Source organism: Danio rerio, chromosome 24 (genome assembly GCF_052040795.2).
Source record: "Danio rerio strain M-AB ecotype USA chromosome 24, GRCz13ab, whole genome shotgun sequence".
Classification (NCBI taxonomy): domain Eukaryota; kingdom Metazoa; phylum Chordata; class Actinopteri; order Cypriniformes; family Danionidae; genus Danio; species Danio rerio.
Genome location: NC_141044.1, coordinates 16,110,047 through 16,127,500, shown reverse-complemented (window position 1 = coordinate 16,127,500; position 17,454 = coordinate 16,110,047). Strand labels below are relative to the sequence as shown.

Here is a 17,454-nt window from a genome sequence, read left to right as displayed (position 1 = left end):
CATGCATTTGGCTATTCAGAGAACAATTTCAGGCCTCCTTCATATGTGGAAATAAATCAGATATAGATCGGATATGTGACAATGTGACTGTCATGTAAACAGGCAGATCAGATTTATTGAGGCATTTCGTTCTGTACATCATTAAACTTGCAACAATGTGGTGCTTCTCCACGGTTTAATGACAGAAGGAAGAGCATGTGTGGAGATGCCGACACGGTAAACAACATTAACGGAAACACAGAGGAGGAAAGTGGTCAATCGCCACAATTTGCTGCCACCAGACCTGAGACCTCTCTTGTACTCATACATTCCTCTGAATGGTGGAGGACATCATACAGCACATAAACGATAAGTGCAAGCTCCGATGACGGCCCTTTCCCACCTCCGCCTCAAAATCATTTTAAAGTTGGGCAAACTTCGTGTTGTAACTTTTGCTTTTTGTCACTATTAATACAAGCACTGCGGCCTCACAAAGAACAACTTTATTCTTTCCAACACCAGTACGCAGCAATGCGCACACAGGCAAAAGCTACATCTTCAACTACACACTCACACCATACCATTACCATGGGCCATACCATTACATAAACTGCGTAGGTGTAAATATGAACTGAACCATTCACTGCTTTTACTACACTTCCCCTGTTTCGCAGAGCTAAAAACAAGACAATTTCTTCCATTGTGGCTAGTCCCAGATGGCAGGTAGTAATCGGGACGAGCTCGAGCATCAGCGAGTGTTATCCGGGCCGAGTGTAGCCCGCAGCTCGCTCGCGCACATCTGTTTGATGATTCCTGTTACCCATATCTGGCCCGAGTCTGTGTGTAGAGTCCGGGCCGCTTCTGGCAATGACTCGGCTTGTTTAACTGATGACAACCGATTAAATTTTTATTTTATCTAGTAATTTGTTAGCTCCAAGTTTAATGACAATTTGAGAAAATATCCATGGTACAACAGCAACAAAATATTAAGAATATTTTGTGTGGATGGTTAGACGCAAACAAAACAATATTATTTATAAATGGATTATACATATCATCATGATACAGATGCTAGAATCCGCCTTTATGCATGCGCGACATCGTAAATTGTATGGCAAGTGTAAACGCATGAATAGGATATGGGTCACAATTAAAACAACATGTAAACAGACAGGCAAACAAATCAGATAAAGGCAACAAATCGGAATTGGCATCAAGACCTGACAGTGTAAACGGGGCCTAATATACTAGTCCTACAAACAGAAGCAGTTTGAGGACAAACAACTGACAAACGTTTTGAAATTCAACATCCAAACAGTGTTGTTAGTTGTGGTAACTATAGTACAAGAGGAATAATTGACTCTGGCTGGAAGATTTATTAGAAGTCAATGCATGCTAGAGGTGAAACAGTAAATAAACGACATGCTGTTAATGACTCTTTATGCAGTAGGAGACATCACTTACCGGCTCCACACGGTCGTAGCCACCATCAGTTTTCTCGGTCTTAATCCCAGTCATCTTGCCCCCCTCCTCCTTGATCTCTCCAGGCTCCATTTTAATACCTTTACCCTTGAGTACATTGTCATCTTTATCCAGTAGGTAGCGCAGCAAGGCATTGTCCTTTTTCTTGGGACTGACAGGCTCTTGTTTAATGGCCAACTCGGGCACACCGGCCGTCCCGCCAGCAGAATCCTGACACAGTTCTTTCCCTGTGGCCTCAGCTGTAAGTTTGGCCAAATCAACAGGCGACGAGCTGTTCTGGAGGAGTCTGTGAAGGATTTTGTGTTTCTCCTTCAGGGAGGTAGCATGTGACCCGTTTCCGCCTTGAGAACCCATGCCACCATTCCCTGCACTGCCGTCTTTACACCCAGGTTCTCCACCGGCCATTGGAGGGGGTGAAGTGGACTCGATAGGCTCAGTTTTAGTGGTGAGGAGCTGCAGGAGTTTAGTGTGACTTTTGTTGTCGCGCAGTCGGCTTTGAGGATCACTGCCGTCCAGGTTCCCGAACTGCCCGAGGTTGCCCTTTTCATCTCTTGGCAGATCAATACCTTCATCCTGTCCAGGGTTGCCCTGCTCGGATTGGTTCTGCTCTCCGAATGACTCAGTTACGCCCATTTTGTTAATTAGGTGATGACTTACTGCTACCGAATGTGCAGCTGGGGACCCTAACTTTCTATCAGGCGATCCCAGGGATTGTCCGTGGCTTACGCCATGGCATTCGCTAAGCGCCTGAAGAGCATTAAGTGAACTGCTTGTGTAACCATGGTTGGCCCCTGCTCCCCCATTGCCACCAGTACTGCTAGTGCACATGCTGGCAGGTGAATGGAGGCTTCCCGCTGGAGAGAACTGTGGCGGGGGTAAGCGTGGAGATCCTGCTACTCCAGGACTGGCTCGGTGACGTGGAGAAAGCATGCCCGGACTACCCTGAGACGGGCTGCTCAGCTTCAGTGGATACCCGCTGCCCTGAGGGGTGGCCGCTTGCATGGTTGCCGAATGGCTCATGGTTCCCGGGCAGCCGAAACGGTGCATGGCACCAGGCTCCTTCTGGGCACCAGGGGAGGGGAAAGTGGATGTGTTGCTGCTGATGGTGGCGTCCTGCCCTTGGGGAGTGCACGAGGAACCCGCTGTGTTTGGAGAGCTCATGGGGTTCATGGGTTTTCCCATGGTCTGAGCATTTCCAAGATCAGAGGCCATGCCACAGACGGGCTGCTCCCTAAAAATAAAAGTAAATACTAGATTAGTTAAAGGAAGTGTGACACATAGTTTAGTGCATATCATTAACAAGTTTACAAGGGCATTATAAACAAAAACAAAAAAAACTCATAAGTATTGGTGTTTGCTAACTCAAAGGTCAGTCAATAGCCTTGTTCGCACATATAGACCTTTCAGGAAAATTTCTTAATCTGGCAATTTCTCTCAAATCAGACACATTTCTGGAAAGGGATCATGTGTGAAAAGGCCCTTTATGAAAATATAGGTAAATTCGTTCTGGCAATTTTTCGAAAAGAGAAGTTGGACCATTATTGGCAATTTGCCAGAATTGCTGCTCTGTGTAAACGCAGAATGAAAATTGCCGCTAAGAGCATGTTCACGTTTAGAACACGCTGACGTGAGAAATCTAATCCAGCCAATCAGGACATTCAAAAAAAAATTCACATCCACGCTGTTTATGAAAATAAAAGCCTCTGGATATTTTTCTCGACACATTTAGCTACTTGTGTTAGTTAGATAGTGTTTCTCCTGAATGCCAAGTGTTGGAAAAATTATCGATAAAATGCTTATGATAAACCACTGTTTGTTTACCTTCAAGCTCTACTTTAGGTTCTTGATGCATGTGTACGTGAAGTGCTCCAGTGAGCGTCAGCACACACACATCTTATGTATCTCCACATGAGAAAGTGTATCTCCACATGTTTTCATTGAAGTTGTTCACAATACTTATCCATCCGCGGAATTTGTAATGTAGTCAAATGGTTAAATCTGATTTTGGATGTCTGGATTAAAGCAGGTGCATGAATGCTAAAGCTTTAAATAAAAGTGAAACCATCAACAAAAGCCAGATCCCTTCTAGGTTTACAAATACAAGTGCAGAATTATGGGTCATTTCAGGTTAATGATGTCAGAATTTACCAGTATTTTGGAATGGATGTGTTCGTTTACATTTGGCTTTACACCTGCTACTATTGCGCTCCATACACACCCAAAACAAATATTAGCTGTTTAAGGCCAAATCCCAATTCTATTTTTAAACTCCTACACATCTCCCTTCTCTTTCCCCTTGGCCCTTGAAACAGAGTGTTAAGGGGGAGGGCTTCAAAATGTACCCCTAAGAAATGGGACAGCACTACAGAACCTGCACACGTCATCATATGACATTGTGATCTCTCGCTTCATATGCGATAGACGGTAGCGACTGCTGTAGTTATACCAGTTGTGTTATTTTTTGGTATTAATCTTAAGAAATCACAGAAGGCAACAATATCATGTTATCATAAGGATATAATGTGGCAATAAGATCACAACTATACTGTGCATTTATACCGTGGCCATATTAATCTATGCAAACACACAAAAAACAACATTAACATGAAAGCAGAATTTTGTAAAAAGGTCATTCCCAGCCACTAGACTATTCTGACAGGGAATTCGAGTGTCATTTAGTGATAGAATGTTGTGGGACTGCTATACGGGAGTAATTTTTAGGGATTATAGATAGCAAAATTGAGTTTTTTATTTTAGCGTTTGTTTTAAAAACCGTGACTGTAAAATACGAATGTTGTTATTAATATATTCAAACATATGCTTGTTTGTTGTAAAAATACGTAATAATGACAAAAAATACTAATTTGTGCAACTACTATGTGCAGCCATGCTGCAGTTGTAGATGGTGCATTCTGGGAAATTGTTCTCCTGAAAAAAAAAATTGCTGTTTTGAGGACTATCTTGCATTCCCCTTAGCCCTACACCTTCAAGCTAAAGAGAATTGGGACAGCCCTACCCCTTCACATGAACGCATACAACTAGGGGTAAGGGAAAGGACTAATGGGTAGAATTGAGATTGGGCCTAAATATACCATTATATGTGAGCAGGTGCGTCGCTAGACCCCATTAACTGGGGCACGTGCCAGAGCAAAACTTGGCTAGTCCCAGTAAAAGCTTTGAGTTACAATTTACTTTATATTTAAGTGTAATACTTAAGAGTGGTAATCCTAGGATATAGACATCGCTATTGAATCAGTGCTTTTGAAAGCTTATGTAGTTTAATCAAAGACAAACTGATGCACGCGTACAGAAAACCAAGTTGAGGGGGCCTGTGCCCCAGCTTTATGTCTAGCAACACCCCTGATAGTGATTATTAAAATTAGATACATACCGCGCCATACACAATTTACACATACTCTGGAAGAATGACTCAAAGGGCTCATTAAGAAATCACCTGTGAACCACCCAGGGTACAACACCCAAATATGTATACAACCACATAACAATGCCTTGGTGACTAATCCCAACACTTATTTAATCACTTTACAAAAGAGAGACATAAAATTAGAAGTAGAAAACAAATGCAAGAGGAAAAGGCACTTATAAAAACAGAAACAGAAAACAATGCCTGTTTAGTTCAGACAGGGCACGCCGGCATCACCAGTTTGGCACGTGCCATTGTCGACAATGGAGTTTTAATAGCGATCCAAAGAATTAATATTGATTTCCACGTAAATTCTATTTAAGCTATTTCATTACATTAATCCGGTGCAGTCATTTGTTAAATTAATCTCGCAGACAGGAAACGGTTCTCTTCGCGCTCCGAACAAGGAATCCGAGAAAAGAGCTTAAGCGGAATTTCAGGAATGGCTTAATTAACTCAAGTATGTTTTAGAAGAGAAGGTTAAAAGAGGGGAACGAATGGTTATCAAAGAAAAACAGCAGCGCTCATCCCAGGAAAGAGAAAGAGAATGGCTGTGCATGTCAGATCAACCCCCTCTAATGTAAAAATCACCTCGGGGTATACGGCTTTTAGCAAGCTACGTACTAAAAAACACTGTCTGAGAGCTGATAAATGCATAGAGATGGCTTTGTTGGGAGAGTGCGGGATGAATCAATGGTCAGGCTGTAGTGAGTGTGTGTTATTGTGCTTGAGATGCGGTGCTTTAAGAGAGCAGCCCCCCTGATGTGAGCTCACTCTGGGTTTAATGTTGATCTGTGCTCGACAGCCCAGCCTAACACTGCTCTTATTGTCTCAGAAAGCAAACCGGAGAGATGCATATGAAACTGTGTTCACAACTGCCTGCTGCGGGTCTTAGCTTTTACTAAGCCACACACTCCAAACGATTTCATTCGATGTGAAAGTGCACAATACTATTAATATTATTATTATTATTATTATTATTATTATTATTATTATTATTAATAATAATAATAATAATAAATATTATTATTAATAATAATAATATTGTTATTATTATTATAAATAATTTAAGTTAAGATTCACACTATTATCTACTGGATTATTACTTGCCTATTTTTAAGTTAAGCTTTAACTGTTTATAAGTACTTAAAGTATTTTACATCCCTAATCACTAATCCTGGCCAATACCTCGTAAATTATTAATAAATGGAATATTAGCCCTTTATTAAGCTAATAGTCTCAGTAATTGGTCTGCTAGTAGCACAAATTGTACATTAAATACAAGTTTGACCATAATAGGCACAGTAAAGGAACAGAAAAACAGGATTTCTGCAAGTTTTATCAAGTTAAAAGACATTTTAAGACCCTTTAAGGCCATTATGAATGAAACTTTAGAATTATACAGGGCTAAATACTAATTATTATACACAAATATAATAATATATAAAATAATATAGGCGGTTCATTCACCCAAGAAATGAATGAATGAATAAAATAGTTTTTAATACACAAATATACACAACATATATACATATATATATATATATATATATATATATATATATATATATATATATATATATATATATATATATATATATATATATATATATATATATATATATATATATATTTATTTATTTTATTTATTTATTTTTTTAAATGACTAGTTTAAAATTGTTGAAAGTATATTTATTGCGGACACAATTATATAAATAATTAAAAACATATATCTTAGAACCTCTATTCAACCTAACGTGTTTCTTTTATAAATCCTTAAGTTTCATGCCTATTTATATTGTAATGTAATGTAATGTGTATTTATATAGGGTATAAGGTATATGTTTTTGTTTGTTTTTATTAGGAAATTTTATTTGGACAATTTGCTGTAAAAATGTTAAGAAAATTGCTTTAAAAAACTCAAAATTAAACTTAAATATAAAAAGTGGTAAGACTTTATTTTGAGGGTCCCTATTGCACATTTTTGGCAATTACATGCCAATTACTTCTCATTTAAGTATTAGTAGACTGTCTGATTATTATCTGGTGATGCTGCTCCTTCAACAGACATTAAACTGACTATAAGAAACTTTGCAAGTGCATGTCAACTTATACTAACCCTTACCACAACCCTAACCTTAACCTAACAGTCTACTTATAATCTAGAATAAGTTGGCTGTGGATGCAATGTAACTTAAATTCAACAAACAGACCATCAAAATAAAGTGTGACCCAAACAGTTTTACTGAGATAGATTGTGACTGGATGGACATCGGCCCGATTGGGTAGCTTTACCTGGACAGAGGAAAATGAAGACCTGTTTAAAACTATTTAAGACACAATTGATTTTCTTGATTTCAGCCATTTAAGACTTTTTAAGACCCCACAGACACCCCGGAAAAAGGATACGTTTGACGATATGCATAAACAGAAATTAAGGATAAGAATAAAATGTATCTCTTTGATTTAACTTATGATTATTATTATTATTATTATTATTATTATTATTATTATTATTATTATATAAATTTGAATTTTAGGGGCATAGAAAGAAAAATAACTACATTTTACTACCATTATTATTAGAAGTAGTATTTTAATGTACACTCACTGGCCATTTCACCATCAGGTACAACTGCTCGTTAACGCATACTTCGAATAAGCATGGCAGCAACGCAATGCATTTAGGCATGTAGACAGTGTCTAGGTGATCTGCTGCAGTTAAAACCGAATATCAGAATAGGCAAGAAAGGTGATTTAAGTGACTGTGAACGTGGCAGGGTTGTTGGTGCCAGACGGGCCTATCAGAGTATTTCAGAAACTGGGATTTTCATAGACAACCATGTTTAGGGTTTATAGAGAATAGTCGAAAAAGAGAAAATATCCAGTGAGCGGCAGTTCTGTGGGTGCAAATGCCTTGTTGATGCCAGAGGTCAGAGGAGAATGGCCAACCTGGTTCGAGCTAATAGAAAGGCAACAGTAACTCATTTAATCACTCGTTACAACAGAGTTATGCAGAAGAGCATCTCTGAATGCACAACACATTGAACCTTGAGATGGGTGAGCTACAGCAGCAGAAGACCACACCTGGTCCAACTCCTGTCAGCTAAGATCAGGAAACCGAGGCTACAATTTGCACAGGCTCATTAAACTAGATAATAAAAGATTGGAAAAACGTTGCCTGGTCTGATGAGTCTCGATTTCTGCTGCGACATTTGTATGGTAGGGTCAGAATTTGGCCTCAACAACATGAAAGCATGGATCCATCCTCCCTTGTATCAATGATTCAGGCTGGTGGTGGTGTAATGGTGTGGAAGATATTTTCTTGGCACACTTTATATTTCTGCATATAAATGCTTCCATTTGGATTAGACTGGAATGACTGGATTGAATTTGATTGGTCTGGACTTTAAAGGTCAAACTGTAATATATGTATTTTTTTATATTTTTAAATCTAGCATGAATATAATAAAATCTGAATTTGGGATGTATAATAATAATGCAGGATATACAGATTTTGTACAATGTGCGGGTAAGCAGATAATCACAATACTTTTATTATTTTTTTTTTTGTTGAACTGTCCCTTTAAAGTTTTAGCCACTCATTTTCAATTACTCTAGACTTAATTAAACCAGCAATCAGATAGTGAGGAACTATCATGGGTGAAAAGACTTGTTTGCCAATATGCAGCAGTGGGAGTCAAGGGAGTCGTGTTATTCTTGGTTCTGAAGGAATGTTTAGAGACCAGCATCGGCCTCTGGGAAAACACGCTCGGATGTTCTTACATGACACTGAGATTTCAGTCTATGGTCATTAACCGGGCTTGTCAGAACTAGAAAGCGTGTGTTTCCACTGACTGCTCACACACGGCGCTGAATCAAACAGGAAACGCTGAGGAGTCTGTGGCAAGCCGGTTCAACATTTAATCCATGACTGTACTAGTATCTATTGTTCATTCAACTAGCAGCTTTTCCATTTAGTACATGTACTTATTCATTAGCTACTAGTGCTTATTGTTATGGTTGTAGTGCATATTCCATTGCATACTACTTCTTATTAGACACCCATTCATTAGATACTAACCACTATGAAACAGATGCTCGTACTTAGTCATTTACTACTAGTGCATATTCATAGCATGTATTCGTGTGAAACAAATGCATATCAAATAGATGTTAGTAGTTATTAATATAGATACTAGATCTTAATAAATAATTATTAGTATGTTTTTTTTTAATTAATAGTGACAAGTTAAAAATAATAATTTTATGGCGAGCTGTCACTGAGATATTAACTACTCAGTGCTGAATACTTGTATGCATTCCAGTTGTGAGTAGTTTATCATTGTGTATACTGGTAGTTATTCAGTTTTTGATATCTATACCAAATAATATTAAGTCTAAGACTAGTAATTATTACAGCACTACTGTCTAATGCTACTAACAAGCCTTCATTAAATATTTGTTTGTATTAGATACTGGTACATATTCATTAGATAGTAAGTATAGCCTATTAAGTTTATATTAGTAGTTATTCATTAGGTACTAGTAATTGGGCAATTGTAATTATTGCTAGTAAACTTTATTATATAACGAGTAAAATGTAGTCATAACTAGTCTTGTCATAATTATATGATATATTACTATAATAATATATTTTAAGTAAGTACTATAATCAAATACATTTGTTATACTATCAGTTACATTGTATTTTAAGGTATATTTTGTTACAATGTAACTACTTATTTAACTACTGAGTAACTATTTTACTTATTATACAGTGAATCCAGAAAGTATTCATAGCGCTTCACATTTTCTGCATTTTTTTATGTTACAGCCTTATTCCAAAATGGATTAAATTAATGTATTTCCCCAAAATTATCTACACAATACACCATAATGACAATGTGAAAAAAATATTTTTTTAAATTGTTGCAAATTTATAAAAAAAATAAAAAACCCGAAAAATCACATGTACATAAGTGTTCACAACCTTTGCTCAATACTTTGTTGTTGCAACTTTGGCAGCAATTACAGCCTCAAGTCTTGAATATGATGCCACAAGCTTGGCACACCGGTGTTTAGGAATTTTTGCCCATTCCTCTTTGCTGTACCTCTCAAGCTGTATTAGATTGGATGAGAAGCGACAGCGTACAGCCATCTTCAGATCTCTCCAGAGGTGTTGAGAAGGATTTAGGTTTGGGCTATGGGTGGGCCACTCAAGGACATTTACAGACTTAATGTGAGGCCACTCCATTGATATTTTGGCTGAGTGGTTTGGGTCATTGTCCTGCTGGAAGATGAACTGTCGCCCCAGTCTGAGGTCAAGAGCACTCGGGGAAACAGGTTTTCATTTAGGATGTCTCTGTACATTGCTGCATTCATCCTTCCCTTTGTCCTGACTAGTCTTCCAGTTCTTGCTGCAGAAAATGATCCCCACAGCATGATGCTGCCACCACCATGCTTCACTGTAGGGAGGGTATTAGCCTGGTGATGAGCGGTGCCTGGTTTTCTCCAAACGTAACGCCTGGCATTCACTCCAAAGAGTTTAATTTTAGTCTCATCAGACCAGAGAATTTTGTTTCTTAAGGTATGAGAACCCTTCAAAAGCCTTTTGGCAAATTCCAGGTGGGGAGTGGCTTCCGTGTGACCACTCTACTATACAGGCCTGATTGGTGGATTGCTGCACATATGGTTGTCCTTCTGTAAGGTTCTCCTCTCTCCACAGAAGAATGCTGGAGCTCAGACAGAGTGACCATCGGGTTATTGAACACCTCCCTGACTAAGGCCCTTCGCCCCCGATCACTCAGCTTAGATGGCCGGCCAGCTCTAGGAAGGGTCCTGGTGGTTCCAAACATCTTTCACCTACAAATGATGGAAGTCACTGTGCTCATTGGAACTAGAGCAGCAGAATTCTTTCTGCAACCTTCTCCAGCATTGTGCCTCAAGACAATCCTGTCTAGGAGGTCTACAGACAATTCCTTTGTCTTCATGCTTGGTTTGTGCTTTGACATGCACTGTCAACCCTGGGACCTTATATAGACAGGTGTATGCCTATTCAAATCATGTCCAATCAACTGAATTTACAACAGCTGAGCTCAAATTAAGCTGCAGAAACATCTCAAGAATGATCAGTGGAAACACAATGTACCTGAGCTCAATTTAGAGCTTCACAGGCTGTCTGTACTTGTGTACATGTGATTTTTCAAGTTTTTAATTTTAAATACATTTGCAACAATTTCAAAAAATATTTTTTCACATGGTCAGTATTGGTTATTTTGTGCAGAATTTTGAGTAAATAAATGAATTGAATCCATTTTTGGAAAAATGCACTGTAACTGATTGTATTTTTGAAAGCACTATGTACACTCATCCTAATAATTTTGATCAAACGTACATTAACAGTATGGTTTAAAAAAATAAATGCTATAATGGCTTTCCACAGGAGATGATCATAAATGACAGCAACACATAATCATGCGGGTAGCTCTGAATTACACCACTGTTTATATATTACAGTAAAAGCACTGATTCAGAGAACAAAATGGAAACACGACAGCTGAAAGTGCAGTGTTGTCTGCATAGACCTCTGGTACCTCTGTAAGATGTGCAGGGACATGTAGAGCTGTGGCTCGTTGGTAGAGGATGAGCGAACCAGTTTGCTCTTGGTGTGAGCAGAGACGATGGTCCCGTCTGACAGGGAGAACCGGTAGATGGGACTGAACGCCTGCCCGTGCCTTATCACTGCAAAAAACAACACACCCAGATGACTGATGAGTGCAAGACCAAAACATTCGTGCTGATGAATGCATACGCAAAATCGACATTAAATGTTGCAAATGGCTGACATGCATAGTGAGAATAAATAAAACATCATGCAAGTCAATGGTCACTTTCCAACATTCTTCAAATTATCTTCTCTTGTTTCCAACAGAACAAGATGAAAAGGAATAAAGGTTTGGAACAAATGAAAGATGAGTAAAGTATGACATTTGTGGATGAACTTTTCATTTAAGTAATACTGAAACAAACAGAAAACGATCAGTACAGCTTTATTTGGTCCCATTCAGATCCAGTCATTTTCTCAAACATGTCTGGACTAGATAATCAATAAGACATTATAAAGCCATGTGAAATGAACTTTTCTAGTACTGCATGTTTTACAGATGAATTATTCTTTTATTTATAAACTCTATTAACACATTAAAACCAAATTACTGTTCTCTGAGATTATTTAATACTTTTTGTTTCCTCACATAGTTGGTAACGGGTGTAATATTACACAACAATGACAGTAAATTGGTTTTAAAGTAAAATTGGAACACAACTTGGGAAAACTACACACAAATCAGTGGTTTACTAAACAAATTATGGGCCTGTTAGTTCAATTAAGTGCAAATTTTATTTTCTCTGTCAATGTTGTAAACCATAGCCTGATTAATTGCTCATTATGCCTCGTTTCCACTGAGTGGTACAGTACAGTTCGTTATGGGTCACTTTTATCAGGCTTGTGTCTCCACTGCCAAATTATACTAATGTTTTTTTTTTTTTTTTTTTCGTGCTTCACTCTGCCGTTTGTCCATTTCTGATAGAATCGGATATCAGAAGCACTTCAATAATCACACACGTTACTATCATATGCTCACATTCATTATTTCAAATATAGACGCATAGCAAGTGCATGCAAATCACTAGAGAAAGTGTTTGTTTTATTTCATCTAGAATAAAAGCATTTTTTAAATTTTTAAAGCCCATTTTAAAGTCAAAATTATTAGCCCCATTTAAGCTATATATTTTTTGGATAGTCTACAGAACAAACCATCATTATACAATAACTTGCCTAATACCCTAACCTGCCTAGTTAACCTAATTAACCTAGTTAAGCCTTTAAATGTCACTTTCGGCTGTATAGAAGTGTCTTCAAAAATATCTAGTCAAATATTATTCACTGTCATCATGGCAAAGATAAAATGATTCAGTTATTAGAAATGAGTTATTAAAACTGTTATGTTCAGAAATATGTTTGATGTTGATGTCTTTCCACGACTGAAACACTAATTGGGAGATTATATGAAACATTTAGTTTTCTTTTTGGCATAACCAGAACATCAAGACAGCATTTATTGCTTTAATTTCCTGATGAGATGGGACAAAATTTGAAAGATGAAACTTGTTAAAACAGAAGTCTCAAATTAAATTCCACACATGTAGTGGTAAAAGCAGCGCTGCAGAGCTGAAGACAAAATTATTAGCATGATTAATTAAAATAATTATACATTTTCAAATATTTCCCAAGCAATGTTTAACAGAACAAGAACATTTTTTTCACAGTATTTCATATTATATTCATATTATTTTCTTAATACTTTTCTTTTAGTTTGGATAAAAATAAATACAATTTAAAAAGTAAAACCCCCTAAGGTCAACATTATTAGCCCCGTTAAAAATGTCTATTTTTCAATTGGCTAGAGAACGAACCACTGATTTTTCCAATAACTTGCCTAGTTAACCTTATTAGCATAGAGCCTTTAAATAGCACTTTAAGTGGTAAATTAGTATTGTGCAAAACAACTAGTAAAACATTAGGGTCATCATGGCAAAGAAAAAATAAATTAGTTTTTAGAAATTAGTAATCAAAACTATTCTATTTATCAAATAAGATCTTGAACAAATCTGGTAATCAGGAAAAGAATAAAAAGTCTCCAGTAGGGCTAACAATTTTGCCTACATCTGTATAGGTGTACACGTGCATAACAAACTGAAAAACCTACATCAAACATTTTCTGTATAAATATGTGTAAGTTACACCCCTATTATCTAATATAGTGTATACATTTATATAAACAGTAGCTACTTTTATAAATTAAAATGACCAACATGGCAGTCTTTACTACCCAGGACACGGCTCGAGATCTGTACCTTCTTGCTGATGTCGTTTGGCGAAGGAAATGTCTCCATCGTTCTGAAGATGAAAACGCTGAATGCATCTCCGCACCAAGTCTTCCCAGCCTGGCTTCATAGACGCTCGTAACAGACTTGTGTCCAGAGACGTGATTTTACCTACAAACACACAGTATGGCAATGAGCTAAACAGTTTGGTTTGTCTATTTTATTACATGTTGTCTTTATATTCAAGATTACATTTCTTAAAGGGATAGTTCACCCAATAATCACATTTTACTCTTAATTTTCTCACTTTTCGCATGCTTCCAAACCTTTCTTTCCTCTGCTGAACACATTCCGAAGATATTTTGAGTATTGCTGGAAACTGCAAGCCATTTACTTCATACTTTGAAAGTCAATAGCTGAGCTATGGAGTAGGACGTTTGCTAGGAGGTCCTGCAGTATTCGCGATTTTTTCTAAATTAATGCACATTTGAACTCGATACAAAGTGCCTGCAGATAATTGTTTCTAACTGAGTTCATTATAAACTAATCCAGTGCAACGAAAATGAAAACTAAAGGCAATAACGTGCAGCTATCGCAACAGCGGCCTACAACAACTAACGCCTCCTCGGATGAACATGATATGGCTGTGGGGGATCAATGGACTGAGCTCGATGTGTCTTCAGGTGAAATTCAGACTCTTAAAACTGAAATAATTCATCGCTGTAGTAAGGTGTAGGATATGAAACATTCTCCACATGTTCGGATGATATCACTGTGCTGCATGAAAAGGTTGACTCTTTTTCGGCTACTGTGGTACTGTGGCTACTAGAAAAGTGCAAAGATTTGGAAGCCAGATCTTGTCAAAATAACGTAAGGAAGTCAATAACTACTGATTTCTAACATTATACAAAATATCTACTTTTGTGTTCAATAGAAGACAGAAATTGAACGAGGTTTGAAACAAATGGAGGATTAGCACATACTCATTACTTTAAACTACCCCTTTAATAAACCGAAGAAATGTTTAAGCACACGGAAGACCAATCTGCAATTCAAAATGAGAGCAAGTTAAGTGGTTTGGGATTAAGAGAAGTTTAATGCTTATGGTTAAGGATTCAGAATAAAGCCCTAAGGTTGAGTAACATCATTGTTTATATAAAAAACGGTTACCAAAAAACAAAACCGGTGATGAAGTATAAGGAGACTCATCTCGGCTGAGACTGCTTTAAATTAAAGCAAACAGTGAGTTGGGAGTTTCCGTGATCAGTATGTTTGTGACAACGTGTGTTTGATGTGATAGTAAAAACTCTTGATCTTCCCACTGCATAAACTCGACGTCCAGAAGACTGTAGTGTACTTAGTATACTCATATTCAGACAGAGATGCAGTTGCATTGTAAAATGACTTAACTTACCTGATAATGCATGACAAGAAAAGTGTAAACCAAGAGGCAGATTTTAAGGCAAGTGGTTTTAAAGGAAAATACAAGAAAATTTAACTATATTCAATATTTAAGCTAAATAATTATTTAAAAAGTCTTAAAACGTGTTTATTCTTATTAAAAACATAATGAACTTCTATATACATACCAAAGTATTTGAATTCTATAATCCTCTCTCACTTCAATTATTGCCTGATAAGTTGGTCTTACACAAAATCTACAGTTTTAAAAGCTCGGAAATTATTACATAAAAAAGCACTGAAAATTTTAGATTAAAAAAAGCAGTTTAGTTTTTATCACTGCTTAGTTTGAAAAACAGCACTTTACAAGACTATGAATTGTTTAGAGCCTCTCCTTCTATCTATTGTCATCCAGTTTAAATCTTTAGAAAACAGAGAGTCTTGGGGTGCAGCTAAAGCTGATTGTATTATTTCAATTAGACAAATGTCTTTTGGTCAAGCTTGTTTTTCTTTTAAAGCACCACATCAGCTGAATTTGATACCATAATCTGTTAGAGAATGTGTATCTTTTAAGTCATATAATATAATTTAAAGAAATGGCTTCTTAAAAATCAACACTGGAACACTACACTTTTTGATATTGTTGTTGTTTATTTGACTATTGTTTTTAGTTTGAACTTGTATGTTTTATTGGCATGGCCTTTAATATCTGACTTAGGGATCACCAATGAAAACTAGTCTTTCGGCTAATTTGGGTATATATATGTTCTTGGGGAACATTGATTGATGTACACTGTCCCTTGTTATGAAAAATAAATTCTCAAACTCACAAATCTATCTTTCAAACACATACTTTAATCTATTCAATGATATATTTGTGCATATACATAAGTTTAGACAGCACTAAAATCAAGCCAAATCTGGAGCTTATTTAACAAAATTACCTACAATAATGGTCAAATTTAGTTGAAATTTAGTTTGTCATTTTTTGCAATATTTCACTTGAATTTAAATGTATCTTGAAATGTATCTTTTAATTTCTAAATCTGTTTGGTGACTTAAATATTATTTCAATAAATGTATTTATTTAATAAAACTGTTTTGTTCAAATGCACCAAAATATATGTCCTATATTTACTGAGAAATGGAAAAAAAAAATCAATTTTCAAAAGTTGTCAGGGTATCCGCGGGGTCTTAAACACTCTTAGAATGTCTTAAATCTCAAAAGCTAAATTTTAGGCCTTAAAAAGTCTACTGTCAACTGAAATTTTCTGAAATTAAATCTTTTTTTAGCAGGTCTTAATTTTTTTTTGTTCATGTATTGCTACCCAACCTAGCCATAGCACTCTTACAATCACCAACAATCCATCTCAATAAAACTTTTACCTTTTATTTAAAAACATCATTTAATTACTTTCTTTACTGTAACATTTGCTAAAAAGTTCTGTTTTTTTTTTCTTTTTACTACTGAGAATACTGGCCTGACCTATATGTTTTTATTATTAAATTATTATTGTAGAGTAAAGTAATTTACAGTTATGTCTTGTTCTATTCTTGGTAAGGGTTTGTGAATGGATATATTTAAAAATTCATAAAAATATTCAAACTAAATTATTATTATCGTCTTATACATTTTTTTGATAGGCCTAGTGAAAATATTTTCTAATAGGATATTGGGGAAAAAAAACAAAAAAAAAAAAAACTTACCATTTATCCCTGTACAAGTCTAAAATTTCATTCATAATAGTCTTAAAAAGTCTTAAATTTAACCTGGTGAATCCTGCAGAAACCCTGCAGTGAACACATTTATGCTGAGCACTAAAATGAAATGAGAACAACTCTCAATTTCTCCAGAACTGATTTTTAATTGTGTGATTGAGTAAAATAATCTGATCTTCCTGTAAAATGAAACATGTCCTTTAGAGAATTTTTGTATGCTTCTATACATGTTTATATTATTTTTAGACAATACCAATGTTTTATTTTAGTTGTTGTTCAGTTAGGTATTTACTTTATTGAGTTAGAGATAACCCTGAGTTTCAATCACAGACAAAGAAAAACATTTAATCTGACCAAGACAAACTGTAAGTTTCTTGGGAAAAAAAACCCTAATACAAAACATTTTCTACTAAAAATAAGTGTTTTTTAGATCTTTGTAGAAAAAAACTATATTTTATTATATTAAATACATTAAATACAGTGAAATTAACATTTCCATACAACTGTGAAGCCATTAATCATGAAATGACTGATTCAATATTTGTTTTACTTTAGTCACA

The 17,454-nt window shown here is 36.1% G+C and overlaps 1 protein-coding gene across 8 annotated transcripts in view; it reads right to left on the bottom strand.

The window, feature by feature from the left end:
- The window catches only part of ncoa2 (nuclear receptor coactivator 2), a 216,080-nt gene that overhangs the window by 59,014 nt on the left and 139,612 nt on the right, over positions 1-17,454 (bottom strand). For all 8 annotated transcript variants that reach the window (XM_087308936.1, XM_087308938.1, XM_087308940.1 and 5 more), the window contains 3 exon segments: positions 13,805-13,945; positions 11,482-11,629; positions 1,444-2,692 (listed from right to left, as the gene is read on the bottom strand). In XM_087308936.1, the coding sequence (XP_087165062.1) occupies positions 1,444-2,692; positions 11,482-11,629; positions 13,805-13,945 (1,538 nt within the window).